General features: G+C 40.9%; 1 protein-coding gene across 1 annotated transcript in view; it reads right to left on the reverse strand.

Moving 5' to 3' along the window:
• GUCY1A2 (guanylate cyclase 1 soluble subunit alpha 2) overlaps nucleotides 1–15,568 on the reverse strand; it is a 327,329-nt gene extending 311,761 nt beyond the window's left edge. Inside the window, exon 1 of the mRNA XM_002799787.4 lies at nucleotides 14,915–15,568. Coding sequence (XP_002799833.3) covers nucleotides 14,915–15,220 — 306 coding nt within the window. The 5' untranslated portion in view covers nucleotides 15,221–15,568. The remainder of the gene's footprint in view (nucleotides 1–14,914) is intronic.
• Between the last annotated feature and the right edge of the window lie 816 nt (nucleotides 15,569–16,384).

Genomic DNA, 16,384 nt, shown 5'->3' on the forward strand with positions numbered 1-16,384 from the left:
ATTCAAGGAAAATACTTTCTTTTTAATTGGGCTAATGACTGGAACCATATTTTGCTCCACAGATTTGGGGTTCTGGCTCATGACACAGTAAAATTAAGCATGCATGGGGGTGCATACAGTAAATATATGAAATAATAAAAATTAAAATAACAGGCCATAATTATTTACATTTGCATATTCTGTTTTTCTACTTTGTTTTTGCTGTTGTTGATTTTATTTTTCTAAAGTGCATTTGTATTCCTTATCTTTTTTGCTTCTTACAACATTTGTGTGGTATACTTAAAATAAATATCTTTACATTCACTCTAAATTTACTCATATTTATTGACCAGGCATGGTGACTCTCGCTTGTAATCCCCAGAACTTTGGGAGGCCAAGGCGGGCAGATCACCTGAGGTCAGGAGTTCAAGACCAGCCTGGCCAACATGGCAAAACCCCATCTCTGCTAAAAATACAAAAATTAGCTGGGCATGGTGGTGGGCACCTGTAATCCCAGCTACTCGGGAGGCTGAGGCAGGAGAATCACTTGAACCCAGGAGGCGGAGGTTGCAATGAGTTGAGATCGCAACACTCCACACCAGCCTGGGTGACAGAGTGAGACTATGTCCCAAAAAAAAAAAAAAAAAAATTGTTGCCTAACCACAATGTGCCAGGCATATTGTAGTCATAAAATTGGGCAGTATATAAAATAGATAAAAATCCCTGCTTGATGAAATTGATCAAAATTCACCCAGAAAAGGAAAGAGAGCCAAGAAGCTACAGTTGATGATATATGTCCTATTTGGCCTTATTTCACCTTCCACACTACCTTTCAACAGTATAAAATATATTTAATATACCGACAAAATAGAGTCCTATTCACTTGGCTCCTAATATCTCGAGAGTTCCTTCCATTAGTGACCTTTCCACCAGTATCAAAAAAAGTGTCAAAAACAGCTCTAACATTGAACAAAGTCATATCAGACATGGAGAAGATAAGAACGGGTGTGCGAGTATACACACACAACTCGCATAAATATATAAACTTTTATAACTACATATATATGTATATAAAACACTTCTATAAGTAAAACAAAACAAGCTAATACAAACACAAATAAAAAAACAGTTTCTTCTATATGGTGTTCAATTTATAAATGCTTATTTTTAGGAGGATAGGAGAAAACCCGAAGTCTAAAGCTATTGATAAGACAATCCAAAAGTTATTTAAGCAGTGGATTATACAAATGAAACAATGTACTCTCCATGACTTGAGTATAAAATTACTGAAAGATGAATTACTGACATTTTCACACCTGATTTGACATCCCACAGTCAGCACAGCTGCCATCATTAATGTATATCTAGAGAACTGCAAATTGCATGGCAATTTAAATGTGATAATTGCTAGATATACAAAATTACTGGCCAGTGACTAAGTTATAATGACAAAATCTAGACAAGAATGTAATAATAAATTAGGTATGAATAAAACCAAAATATGACAGTAGCCTTTGCACTGTACTCCTACTATGCCATATTCCTATATTCCCCTTGAGTATAAAGAAAGAAGTGTCCTCATTCTTAGAAAATAGGTTAGAGAATGCCTCTAGAGAGACCCTATCCTTGGTCAAGTCTTATCTATCTCATCCGTCTCCAGTTTGTTTGTTTTTACTAATCTTTTACCTTCAAACATGAATTTCCAACTCTAATAAACTTAGATTCAGCTTCACAGCTGCTGCTGTCTTTCTCTATTTTTATCAAATACCTTGAATCAGAGATGTATGCCCACAATATCCTTTGTTTACTCACCATATATTCCCTCTTTAAACTTTGTTAAATAGGTCTTTATCTCAGTTGCAGGATTGGCATCGCTTTTCTAAGGCCACTAGCAACCTCACTTATACTGGATTTGAAAAGACCATCCTTAAATTTCATTATTTTGCAAATATCAACCACTGGGTCCTTGCTCCCAGCTGCTCCCAGTCACCTCCCATCCTACAAACACACAAAAAAATCCTGTCACCTCTATTCTTTTTATTATTTGTTTATTTCTCCCTAATTCTCTGTTGTTCTTATTTTTTTCTCTCTCACTCAGAGTGTTTGTCAATTTTCAAGATACTAGCTATCACCTCTAAAGTAACTATCTTCAACCACAAGCTCTTAGCCAGATTCCAATCCCATATCTTCAATCTTCCATTTATTAAATCAACTGGCAGGCACTGAACTGAGCTTGGTGATTCCGTAATACAAACCCCTAAAGATCTCACAGTCCATAGGCAATCATTTTTACTAAATTCAAAATATCCAAATCCAAAGCTATCATTATATTTCTCCCAAATGCCACCTTCCCATTGCTGAATCTTGCACTTCTGTTAATGCCATGACAATTCTCAAACTCACCAGCACGAGTTGGATTCTCCAGGAAGCAGACTCTAAGAGGGAGATTAGCGTGCAGGAAACTTATTAGGGAGTGCTCTTGGGATCAACAACCGTGAAAGGGTAGAGAAGAAAGCAGAATTGGGCACAAGGAGAAGTTGGACTATGATGAAGACTCAATGGAAGTCTCAGCTGACCCTACATAGAGCTCTGATCTCAGAGTTGCCCAAATTAAAGCGAGAAGGCCTAGCTTTCTTATCCCATGCTGATTAGTCATGGGAATGGGGCACGACTTTGAGCAAGGCAGCTCTAGCTCTCCTCAGGCCAGGCAATACATAGAGAGGACAAATGATTGACGGCTGACTGTCAACAGAACTCCTAGCATCTAGAGGAATGAGTCCTTTATTACTAAAGGGACATCTAGGCAGTGAATCACGATGTCCACCACATTCACCAAAGCATGAAATATATGAAATACTCAAAGGCATATGAGGTTTGGAGTTAAACAGAAAAAGATTCCAACCTTACTTCCGTCAGTAATTAAGTATCATCATAGGCAAGTTACTCAACTTCTCTGAACTTAAATTTTCCTGTGAGATTATTTTGAAAATTTAGTGATACGTATTATAAAAACATTTGATAAATTCTGGCTCTATAGTGGTTGCTTAATACATGTTAATTCTCCTTCTCCCTTCCCCCATGAGTTATTTTTAACTAATCTCTTCCTTTTCCAAGCCCTAAGACTTCCTCTGAAATGACACTAATTGAAAGTATCAGGATACCTGGTAAGAAGGTGTTAGAGAAAAGCACCAAAATCCATTGATCATATGCTATAGTCCAAATACTGTGCTAGGCATTACTATACTTTTAATCTTCATAATGCTATGAATTGTTAACCTCATTTTATACACAAGAAACTGATCCTCAGAGAGGCTAATTTATCCAATGACGCCCAAGATAACAAAAAGAGTTTGCCAGACTGCAAATCTCCTCTTTTCCCAGAATGTAGAGTTAAAGAACCTGAAGGAATATTTTGTTTTACAAGAAAGAAGTGAAGCAGCGCAAGGAAGCCATGAGTAATAGTAAACACAATGTCTTCCATTCACTGTTCACATTTTATTACATATTTACTCTTCAGTGAGAGATTAGTGAGATAGATGTGATTTCAGAGATGGGAAGTGGAGACAAAAGTTATTTCTCCAAAGTCAAATTAGAACAAATATCAGAATGCAGCATTTATCGAGTTGTAGGATCAACCTCCAACCATTCTGTGCATGCACATACACAGACGGTCTGATAGACATTTTTCAAGGAAAACAAGACAAGCGCATTCACCAAATTATACAGAAGTCTAAAAGACAGGAAAACAGTTTGTTAAAATCTACTCACAATATCTTTCCCTTGCCTAAGAGACTCCCTGGTGGAATGTGAGAAATGGTATGCACATTAACTTGGTCAGACCACAAGGACCATTTACTTCCTCAGTGCTTCTACGTAGAGCAAGTTTGCTGTTATCAAGCACTTGACTATCTAAAACACCGCCCACACCAGGATGTTCACACATCTATAGCAGAGTGATAGTTAATACTCATAAGGACAACACTGAGGCACTGAAACACACAGGTGAACTTTGGGACTAGGAAGGACTGACTAACAAATTTAAAATCCTTTCACTCTTAAGTGTATATTTCACTGAATTTCATCTGCTCTCTTAACAAATTGGTCCTGCATATGCGATAGCTCACTTAGAATGTTTGATTCACCAGAATGAATTTCTACCTTTTTAAGTAAGAAAATATCCACTGCATTCTCCAACACAACCTCAAATGTTCTGGTGGTCATTGCTACTGTAAAACCCATAGACTGTCTTATACTCAAGAAGTGATGTATCAAGTCTGAGCCAAGAAAACCTTACAATATACTAACTATTCACTGGAACCATAAAAAAATGCATGAATGATGTAGCTAAATATCCTTGGGCTTTTCAAGGATTCGTCCTAACTTTGAAAGCATGGTATAAACACTAATCAAGCAGTTAATTAGAACTGAGTTTCTCAAAGACTGACTAGTTACCGGTTACCTGATTCTGGTTTAGAAGTGGGGTACACAAATCAGCTACTCCAACAGAGTGAAATGAATAGTGAAAGAATGCTCTAGATATATTCTAAATAGTCTTAATTTTAGATTGGTGTTCAAACAGAAAGGCTAGAAATGCCTTTGGATTATTGCCGTTTTCCCCATTTGGACAATCAGTCATTATTCCTTAAGACATAACCCTCCACTCCAATGGATTGCCCCCAAACACCTCAAGTTCAATCTGACATATAGGCCTTCTAAAGTATAAACAATACTATTGTTGCTTTATACCTCTGCATGTCATACTCATCTTCCCAATTTGATCTACATATTCATTATCTCCAACCTCAACAGGGCCCTCAAAAAACACTCAATATTTCTTCCTATTCCTAGGCAGTTCTCTTCCCCAATCTTTAAATAAGCAATTTCTAACTTTACACTTTTTTCAAGGATACTGTCCCTCCCTGTGCTACTATTGTGTCCACTAATGATTATTGTAAGATAGATGTATGGATATGCTGGTTTGTAGAATTTTATTCAATAGAATGTTTGGTAATACAGGATTTCTTACATGCTAATATAATAATGAACAACATAGCATGATAGATTTACTGTCCCTCTATCTTACAGATACACATCTCTTTAGGAAATAATATAGATACCCTTGTAAATGGCAGCACATCAGTGCCCCCAAATAACTGTTGTGTCTACAGCCATTTTAAGATAATCATACTATCCAGCCTGGTGCAGTGGCTCATGCCTGTAATCTCAGTACTTTGGGAGGCCAAGGCAGGCAGATCACCTGAGGTCAGTTCAAGACCAGCCTGGCCAACATGGCGAAACTCCTACTAAACATACAAAAATTAGCCAGGCATGGTGGCATGCACCTGTAATCCCAGCTACTCAGGAGGCTGAGTCAGGAGAATCGCTGGAACCTGGTGGGCAGAGGCTGCAGTGAGCTAAGATTGTGCCACTGTACTCCAGCTTGAGTGACAGAGCAAGACTCCATCTCAAAAATAATAATAATCATACTACCCAAAGTGAGGCAATTTGCATAAAAAATACAGATTATTATGAAGTCCAAATAAAATGTCAGGTAGGAGAATGTTTAGAAAATCTTAACGCATTCTAAAAAATAATGTTATAACTATACTCCCATTTATGTCTGAGAAAAAGCTACAAAGAGAACAGTCAGATAAAATAATCAATTAAAAATCACAAAATCATTATAGCCAAAAGGGCAGTACCAAATACACCACGAACTACACAAGGACTTATTCATTCTTTAACAAACATTTATTGAGTGCCTTTATAATTCAGACACTCTGCTAGGCATGGGCATACATAGATAAATAAGATACGATTTCCATCTCAAAGAGGCAGAATAAACCAAAATCAAGATACAATACAGTAAGTCCAATAACGGAGATGTGAGTGATAACTTAGGATTCTATAGGGGGAAAAATGCAGCAACAGATATCAGGATATTTGTGTACGTGTGTGTGTGTACATAAAAACAGTCAGAAAAACCATCCTCTCCCTGTATTAAGTTGGAGGGTTCATGTATGAAGAAGCATAGACATAAAGCAACATGAAATGGAAGCATGTTTTAGAACATTCTGATTTTTGCCATTGGCCACAGCAGACTCACGCATAACAAATAGTATACAGTGAAAGGAAAATGAGTCAAGTGGACTTTATGGACTTACAATTAAGGTAACATCAGGACCTCCACACAGATAACTTCCTTTCATGATATATTATTAGAGTTGTCTGCAAATACATATTCTTCAAATGTTAGATCACCATTTATTTACTTGGAGAATTCAATTAGAGACCCCCCCACCCAACTTTGCCATTGAATGAATGGCTAAGGATGCAGAGATTAGCAAGCATTAATGTTAGTGTCATATTTTGGTAAGGATTGAGAAGTGGCCCTATATATCTGATATCTGAACCTCCTATTGTTTTCTTTCTAGCAAAAAAAAAAATTCTAGCATTCAGATGTTTTTTCTCCTTTTACCTTTTTACTTTTTAATTTTTCATTGGCATGTAAACAAATCACTCCTCCAAAATGAACCAGTAGATGGAGCATTTGAGAAATGTTGTGTCAGTCTCACTCTGAAAAACACAAGTGCTGATGATAATGTCAAATTCACCCTCACAACCACCCTTCTTTTTTTCTGTAATCCCCAACCTTTTCAAATATGTTTCTCTGTTTTGGAAAAAGGGGTCACAAGACACTTATAGTAATGACATGTGAACTACTGAACATAAATATAAGCAGTTAACAAAACATCCTCGGGAAAAATAGGCAGAGTCCACAGAGAATTAAAGCTACAAATGGTGGAACGTCAAATACCTTCTACCATACAACCAAAAAGATTATTTTGACCACAAAAGATACATACAGCCATAGGATGTGGGGATAACAGCATCAGTTCACCACCTTTATCCCCGTCCCAGTTAAGGTAATAGTTGTCTAAGGATACATTAATCCCAAAGGAAGCAGCTTTCAGGATCATTCTTTCCAAAATTCAGCCCATAGAGCTCACTGCTCAGTAGTCCTCCAGGTGTGGAATTCAGTCACCTCTAGACATACCTTCATGCTGAGCAATTACCTGGAGTTTTGTTCAAACTGTAGTCTGGGCCCCTCCCTGGAACTATCCAACCAGATCCTCTGAGGATGAGGCCCAGGAATCTGCATTATAACAATTTTCCTCAGATATGTCTTGAGTTCAATGAGCTCGAGAGCTACTAGATTAAATGAAGAACTGTTTAATAAGCCTCAAATAAAGCCTGCTCTGGAAGTGGTTTCTCACTATTTATAAGAATGTTTACTCTTTCTCAATTCCCTACAACAGCCCCAGCAAATTTCCCATCTTCTGAGTTATTTCCTACTGCCCTACTTCCTAAATGACTCTAGCCCTCAATGTTATAAGGTACTCTGAGCTAACAGCATGTAATTCTAGATCTTCAGATCCTGTCCTGAAGTGATGTTTAAGGGCCATAATTATGTCATTTCCATCTCCTAGTAGTGCATTTTTGGCAACAGTAGCCTACTTGTTGACAAACATTTCTTCTCATTTCACAGAGAATTGTACAGAAAACATAAGCAATCCAGACTGTAGAAGAATCGTTACATTTACCTAACTTCTTAAAATATTATATAAATGGACGACTCAAAGAGTCCAAGGAGGAGGATACTGTTCTATCTGCTCTTTTTGTAAAATGACTTCCTTCTGAAGTTTTGCTTTAAATAGCAGGTGTAAGCAAAATTCAAACAGGTTCACACACTTGAATATGTCTATCACAGGCTGGATGAAAAATCTAAATATTTTGGTTGATGGAACTAAATATACCACCAAAAAAATCAAACACAAAAGAAACATTAACATAATTGAACAATTAAACAAAAACACGTATCCACTTCTCCTGAGCATTTTTTTATTTTTTATTTTTGAGATGCAGTCTTGCTCCATTGCCCAAGCTGGAGTACAGTGGCGTGATCTCGGCTCACTGCAACCTCCCCCTCCCGGGTTCAAGATATTCTCCTGCCTCAGCCTCCTAAGTAGCGGGATTACAGGCACCCACCACCACACCTGGCTAATTTTTGTATTTTTGGTAGAGACAGGTTTCACCATATTGGCCAGGCTTGTCTTGAACTCCTGACCTCAGGCAATCCATCTGCCTCAGCCTCCCAAAGTGCTGGGATTGCAGGCATGAACCACTGCGCTCGGCCCTCCTGAGCATTTTACTGAACAACCATACTATGCTAAACACAAGTTAAACATAATATCAAGGACAGAGGCTTTAAATGTTAAACTAACTCACTGGCTCACGCATCGAACAAAGGGCCTGTGAAGAAAACCTGCTCAATAGATAGCCCTTGCAAATATTCTCCTGGCCTATGTGCCTACATGTGTGTAAAATATCAAAAAAGAATATTATACCTTCCTAATAACTCATGATCAACAATATATATGCCAAATGATAGTACATTTATTCTATCAGATTCAATAAAATATTTATATTATGTTTTATTTTACTTACAGCTCTGTATAATTAGCAGCAACAAGACAAAAAGGTGAACAAAAAGACTGATGACATACATGGGAAAAATATGTAATAGCACCCAAGTACTTCACCCACGCATCTCAGAGTCCTTATAGGTAAATAAACTATACACTAAAAAGGAATATATACTCACTTCTGACCTCTACTTACAAACTAATAATCACTGATGTCATTTCTCATTGTCAAAATTTATCTCTAAAGTGAAAGTTTTACTCTTCAGAAGGCTGAGGCAGGATCAAGACCCTATCTCAAAAAAAAAAAAAAAAAAAAAAAAAAAAAGGACAAAGACAAAAGAAAGCCTAGCAATTGAACCAATAGCCAAAAAAGGGAGCACCATAAAACGTAAACAGCATTAGCTATGTGATTATCGCATCTCACTATCAAGGCCTTTGAACACACATACAGATTAGTTTGAATGCAGTAGATGAAGAATGCTTGGAATTCTCAGGCAGATGAAATAAATTATTTCTCTTTCACCTACAGTTTTTCTAATTTAAAATTAACTTGTCATGAAATATCTACATTCTACCAAATATATATGTTCTTGTATTTTTATAGAATTTATAAAGTAGTTTTCATATTGCCACACAGCATTCAGTAATCTGATGGAAATGTTTGAATCTGCAATTTTTACATGTCTGTGTACACACATGAGTCATACCCAGTGGCCAAAAAGGGACTCCAGTTTTAATTTTTTTAATGGATTGTCAGGCTATGCCAACAAAATAAAATGCTTCTTATAACTTTTTTTTTTTTTTGGTACTTGACATCGATTAACTTATTCTATAAGCTTTTCCAATTAGGTGACGAGCAAGTGGATTATTGAGAAAAAAAGAAAAGAAAAAATGTAGATCACTTTGAGGCATTCAAATTCAGTTAAAATTAATAGATCTCACCCTGAAACTATCATCTACTGAGTTTGGGAAGCTTTACAAAGAATATTCCTCCTTGTTCACAACAAATCTACAAAGTAGTTATTATTCCTAATTCACAAAAGAGGAAACTAAGGCTCAGAGAAGATATGAGTTAGTTTTCCCTGGGACTCATACTTAATAAGGGGTTCAGCAGAGGATTACGCAAACCTAAATTTGTCAGACTCCAAAACTTTGTGCGTTCAACTCTGCCATATTGTTTCTAAATGATTAGGGATAAGGTAAAGAAAGGCAATAGACTGCCCTTAAATTCTAATTTTGGATTATAGTATCTGTTTTCATCAAATGTGAAAACACTAAACAATTGAAATAGACTTTGTATAATTTTATAATGGTAATGAATCTGTTTCTATAACTTTGTTAGCCAAATTATGCCCCAAATTTTAAAAGCTTTAATTAAACTACCTAAATTTGTCAAATATCCTACCTTACAAATATATTTTATATGTTTTTTATTGTCTACATGTTAGTTACACTCATACTGGATCTCAGCTCACTGCAAGCTCCACCTCCTGGGTTTACGCCATTCTCCTGCCTCAGCCTCCCAAGTAGCTGGGACTACAGGCGCCCGCCACCTCGCCCAGCTAGCTTTTTTGTATTTTTTAGTAGAGACGGGGTTTCACCGGGTTAGCCAGGATGGTCTCGATCTCCTGACCTCGTGATCCGCCCGTCTCGGCCTCCCAAAGTGCTGGGATTACAGGCCTGAGCCACCGCGCCCGGCCACTCATACTTTCTAAGGTTTTTCTTTTCGGGGTTTATACATGTCAGAGAGCTCATTTTATTTAATATCAACAGAAGCTAAATATGTATTTTATATCTTTTCATTCTTTCCTCGACATGTATTAAGATAATTTCCTTCCTCAAAATAATAATTTATGCAGTCTTGTCACTTGAATCTAAGCTTCCCCCTCCATTTTTTCCTCTTCACTGGTCTCTGTTTCTTAAACAACTCCACAGGTCAGTAGCTCTCCTCTCCTTATTTGCCACTCCTCCAATTCTGTTACTTTTTTTTCCTGACATTCTGTTCTCTAAAGCTTCTGAGGTCTTCAAAGCCACTTGCAATGTTCTCTGTCAAGAAACCTAGAGAAGCTTTGCCCTTATATGACTCTAGTGGCGTATCTTCACTGACAGGCTGACACCAGCAAACCCAAAATTGATGTCACAGTGATAGGGTAACTAAGCAACTCTCATTTAAGAATAAAATCCAAATAAATGAGTTGCCAAGTTCACCCTTGATGTGAAATCCCCAGCTGTTGCTTAATATGTATTCCCAAGTATTAAATTATTTTAAAATAAAGAATGTAATAAATGATTTATACATCTTTAATCAGGTCTTAAGGTCTTAAGGGTTTTTTGTTTTTTGTTTGTTTTGTTTTGGAGACACAGTCTCGCTGTCACCCAAGGTCTGGAGTGCAGTGGTGTGAGCTCAGCTCACTGCAACTTCCACCTCCTGGGTTCAAGCGATTCTCGAGCCTCAGCCTCCCAAGCAGCTGAGATTACAGGCGTGCATCATCATGCCCTGCTAAATGGAGGGTTATTTTTATTATTATGGCTGCACCCTAGAGATTCACAATGAACAAAACTACCCAAAGTGGATGAGAAATAAAACTTCCCCTAGATTTTGCCAATTGGAGTTCTTATGTTTCCCTTTATATAGTTTCATTAAAATAAAGATAATGATTAAAGAAGTTCCATGAAGTCAAAGACTAGTTATGTCTTGTTCAGCATTTGTCTTTCCAAATGCTCTGCACAATATCTGCCACATAGATCCTAAAATATTTTTAAATAATTGGGTGGATTAAATAGTATTTTGGTGCCCCATCTTAAAAAGTAAACTACTTTCCTCAAAAGTTTTAAAACTTATATGCCATGTTTTCTTTTTTTTTTTTTTTTTCTTTTGAGACGGAGTCTCACTCTGTCGCCAGGCTGGAATGCAGTGGTGCGATCTTGGCTCACTGCAACCTCTGCCTCACGGGTTCAAGCAATTCTTCTGCCTCAGCCTCCTGAATAGCTGGCACTATAGGTGCGCGCCACCATGCCCAGCTAATTTTTATATTTTTAGTAGAGACGGGGTTTCACCATGTTGGCCAGGATGGTCTCGATCTCTTGACCTAGTGGATCTGCCCGCCTCGACCTCCCAAAGTGCTGGGATTACACGCATAAGCCACTGCACCTGGCCCATGTTTTCCTTTCATATGCCAACATGACAGTTTGTCCAAAGCCTGGGAAATCCCAGACATTTAAAGTAATGTGTCCAGAGATATGTAAGTTTCTCATTGTCAAGGCAAAATCAGAATCAGGTCTCCTGAATTCTGGAATTTTTTTCAATTTCACCAATGCAACTTACTTTTATTAAATAGTATTAGAAATTATTATAGCCTTTATACTCAACATTAATGCATCTTAAAGTGACTATTAAGTGTCAAAAACCTGAGTTTGGATATCCCATGGGTCAAATAACTAGTTTAATAAATAAATTTTCATTTTTCTATTTGCAAATCATTCTCAATAAAGAAGAAATCCCAAGTGACTAAGACATTCCATGGTGAGACAACTGACAAAATAGGCACTTCCATGGCAAGTACAGTTTCTCCTGAAGTATATCGTAATGGCATGCAAGAAAGCTTACAACATTCAAAACAACTAGAAATTCCCATCTAAAAAAATGCTCTGGTAATGGCTACTCTCAGCGGTTCACAAAAAAAAAAAAAAAAAAAAAAAGATGCCCAGCTTTCATGAGAGAATAGAGAGGACACAATCCATCTCCTGAAGAGTATTCAAAGAAGTTTCAAATCCTGACAATGTCAAAAAATGAATCTACTGGAACTTTTTGAGCTAGTATTCTAACTTGCCAAATAAAAGAAAAAAAGGTAAGGACCACACAGAAATAAGTCACTGTTTTGAAATATAATCTCTCTCTTTTATTTGTCTCACCAAGTCTATTGGTGATATGGTTAACCAAGGAGAATTTTTCTCTACGTGTGTTATGATGTTGAAAATGTTTACACTATATTCACCTGTATGTTCTCAGCATCCACCTGACAGACCCTTTTCACAATAGAAAAGAACTGTGGCATGGAAAGTATATGTAGCTGTTGCATTTATTTGATCCTCACAATTATTTTCAAATTGCTTATGCTGAAAACCATTCTCTGGATACATTCTTTTCATCCAGCAAAAAGCCAGTCATTCAAATTTAACTTATAAAAGTAACCATCAGAGATTATTTCCTTCCTCTTATTCTGGCAGAAAATACTGCAGTTCTCAGTTTCTTTTATCTACTCCTCATGTAAGTCGTTGAAAATGGTCTTACTTTAAATTAGCATTATCAGAGGCATTGACATTACTTTTTAGAAATTTGTAAATTCTCACTCTTAGGCCAAAAAATAAAAAAAAAAAAAAAACCCTCCAAGGTTATATCAACAATTCTCCCCAAACTAATCATTATCTTTAGCAAACTCATTTAATTAAATAAGAATCTGTTGTACTAAATAACTATTTTATTGCACAAATGTTGCTTTAGGTACTAACATAAGCCTACAGATGCTCGGCGTCACTGGACTCCCGTTGTAAAGAAATATTTTCAACAATTTGCAACATCAAATAGTTCATAAAATTACGCTGCCTGGGAAATATTGGCAGGGAAGAACAGCAAACAACAGCCCATCTATTCTGAGGATTGTTTTCTAGGTTATCGATGAAAGAAAGTGACAGAAAGATATATCAAATAGGAAAATACACAAGAATAGGAAGATGACTGTTTCTCAATACGTGTTCTTAAGAATTAAATTAGTTCAAAATAAATAATAAGTGACTTATACATCTTCAATCAGGTCTTGTAAAAGAAAAAAATCATTCTCCATTAATGGAAGTGCCACAACAATATTTGTAGAACTGCCTAGTACCAGTACTCAGTCCCCTCAGAGTCCCACTCCTTCTTAGGTTCCTCCTACCATCATGTGCAGTAGTAATCTCAAAAGAGAGAGACTCAACAGTAATCAAACAAGATCAATGTTCAGATTCATTTTGGAAACTTTAAAAAAAGTAAAAATCCTAGGGGTGGGTAGGTAAAAGTGCTGTCAGGAGTAGTTAAAGCTCTTGTATGCAAGGTCAGGGTGAGGATAAAAGATGGATGGAGGTTTGACGCTGAATCTTTTTCAAATTCTGTCGCAATAGAGTGGATTCCTTCAAAACAGAGCTCTCCCAGACAGGGTAAGACTGTACCAGAGGTCTGGCATTCCTGCAAGAGGTAAAAGCCAAGGGTAGTTGAAATGCCTGGGCAGGAATGAGACAGGAGTACTCTGGAAGGATGCCTACAACCAGGGGGAGTTTGGTGAACACCTGAAACTGCTGATACAGACATCCCAAGATGAGCACAAGTTTGGAGAGGCATTTGTTCATTTCACAAATATTTAGGAAGGGCCTAATATAAAGAAGCCATCAAAAAATGAGAGAGAAAGCACGAGAGAATCCATTGACGAGAGTAAAGAATGAGGTACAGGTGCAAGAAGTACAGAGCGGTTTAAATAGCTAATGTAAGAGAGAAAGCACTAAAGAATCCATTGAAAAGAGAGTAAAGGATGAGGTACAGGTGCAAGAAGTACAGAGCGGTTTAAATAGCTGATGCATGCGGAGCTTAAATACCTAGGTGATGAGTTGGTAGGTGCGGCAAACCACCATGGCACACGTTTGGCACCTATGTAACAAATCTGCACATCCTGCAAATGTATCCCGGGACTTAAAATTAAATTAAATTAAATTTTTTAAAAAAGAAAACCAGACACCAGGTTTACCCGGAGAAGAATAAATGCCTAGTGGATAAGGAAAAAAAAAAAAAAAAAAGCTACGGGGTGAGGAAAACTCGAGATTAGAGATTTCTTCAACAGAAGGCAACTCAGAAAAGTATCTGGCAAAAAGTATCTGAAGATCTGAGAAAAAGGATGCAACATAGACTGCAGATAGCCTGTGGAATTCAACGATGTCAGAGAAGGTCACGCAAAGACCAAGAGAGTGTGGGAAATAAGGAGAGGAAGGGTTTCCTGGAAGGGGTTGGGGCTCCTTTGGGATGCTAGAGAACAGGATGAAAGATAGGGAAGCCGAACTGCAGAACACAGTGCCTGGGAAAGTTTAGGGGAAAGAAAACAGGTGGGTGTGAAGCAGCACTGGGGCTGTCCAGGGGGAACAGTGGTGAAGTAGGGTTCAAGGCTAGAGGTGGGCAGACTGGCCCCCTTATCAGGAGACCCCAACGGAGTGGAATCTTACTCCTTCCCGGTGCTCTAGTCCCTTCTTCCGCCCTAGCCTAGGGCATCCTCTGTCGCCCGGAGCCACTGGAACCCTAGGCCGGGCAGGGTGAGGCCGGGCCGCCCCCCAGCGGTCGGGCTCTGAGCTCGCGCCCCGGCTCGCCCAGCGCCAACTTTACCGATCCGCGTCCTCTCCCCTGAAGGCGGTCCCCCCTTCCGCCCCCCGCTCACCGAGGGCGCCGTCAGGCGGCTGATGCTCTCGCCCAGCGAGTCCAGGTTGACCCGCCTCCGGCGCTGCACCCTCCTGGCCCCGGCCGTGGCGGCGGCGGCGGCGGCAGAAGCAGCCGGGGCTGGGGCGGCGGCGGCGGCGGCAGCGGCAGCGGCGGCCGCGCTGGGCTCCGGCGGCCCGGGCGGGCTCCGGCTGCCATTCCAGCAGAGCCTAGACAGGGGGCACTCCCCCTCCTCCTCCGGGCTGGTCTCCAGGTAGTCGGAGCCCAGGGAGCTGAAGGACTCGGACGAAATCTTCCTTCGAGACATGCTGCCGGCGGCGCTGCAGCGGCCGAGGCGGTGGCGGCGAGGACGCGAGCGGCGGCGGAGGCGGCGGTGGTGGGACCGGCGAGCCGCAGCGTTAAGCGCGTCGGGGCCGCGGGGCGCTGCGGTCGCCCTCGGCGGGGCGGGAGTCCCCGGGGCCGCGGAGCCCCCCGAGCCGGCTGCTCATGGCGGGAACTTGGGGCGCCGCCACACCTTGGGGCCCGGGCTCGGCGGCGGCGCCGGGCTGGGCTGGGGGCCGCCGCCGCCTCTGCTGCTGCTCGCGCGGCGCCGCCTCAGCGCCAGCCTCGGCGCATCGCCGTGCGCCGCGCTCCCGCTCACGGGGAGGCTCCGAGTGTGTGACCGCGGTCGGCGGGGCGGGGAGGGCTACGGCCCAAGCAGAAGGGGAAGCAGAGGCTTCTGCCGCCTGCGCGCCTATCTCGCCCCCTTTCCCTCTCTGCTCCCGCCCCTCTCCTCCCGCCTCTCTCCACTTGCTGCCCGCCTCCCTCCTTCTCCCTTTATCCCCCCGCCCATGCTCTCCCTCCGCGGGTATCACGTGTCGCCCTCATACTCATTGGGAGTCTCTGCCTCGCCTGTCGCCACGTTTCAGGAGCAACGAGGACACTTCGTTGCTGTCCTCTGCGCGCCCTCCCTGCCCCGAGAAGGTGCGCACAAGAGCTCGGATCGGACTGAGGGGCCCCAACCCCAAACGCCTTATTCTCAGCCCTCGGGAGCAGATGGGCCCCGGAGGCGCTGGTGGGGAGAAGGACTCGGGACTGGGGGGCGAGAGGCCTCCCCCTGGAGCCACCTTGGGGAAGCCTGACAGTGTGAAGTGGGGGTTAGGGTCCATGTCCTTTCTCCGAGTTTATTTAGGAAGTTCCGAAGCAAAACGAAAATGCTAAGCGTCCAGCCAGCCTATTCCAGAAGAGACGCTTACAGGGGAAGGGAAGGACAGGGGCAACATGTTGGCGCCCATCCTGCTGGAGCAGCTCCTGGGGACTTGCGTTCCCCGCCTCGTGCGAGGCCGTGTGGGCGCGGAGCGAGCCCAGAACGGGGCGGCAGTGAGAACAGCGTCTGCTCTGGCAAGAGAGCCCTGTTGCTGAGTCTCAGCCCAGCGGGGTGCGCGGGGCTCCCGGCTCCGCCGACACCTCACTAGTGCTGGACAGCTCCGCA

Source organism: Macaca mulatta, chromosome 14 (genome assembly GCF_049350105.2).
Source record: "Macaca mulatta isolate MMU2019108-1 chromosome 14, T2T-MMU8v2.0, whole genome shotgun sequence".
NCBI classification, from domain to species: Eukaryota; Metazoa; Chordata; class Mammalia; order Primates; family Cercopithecidae; genus Macaca; species Macaca mulatta.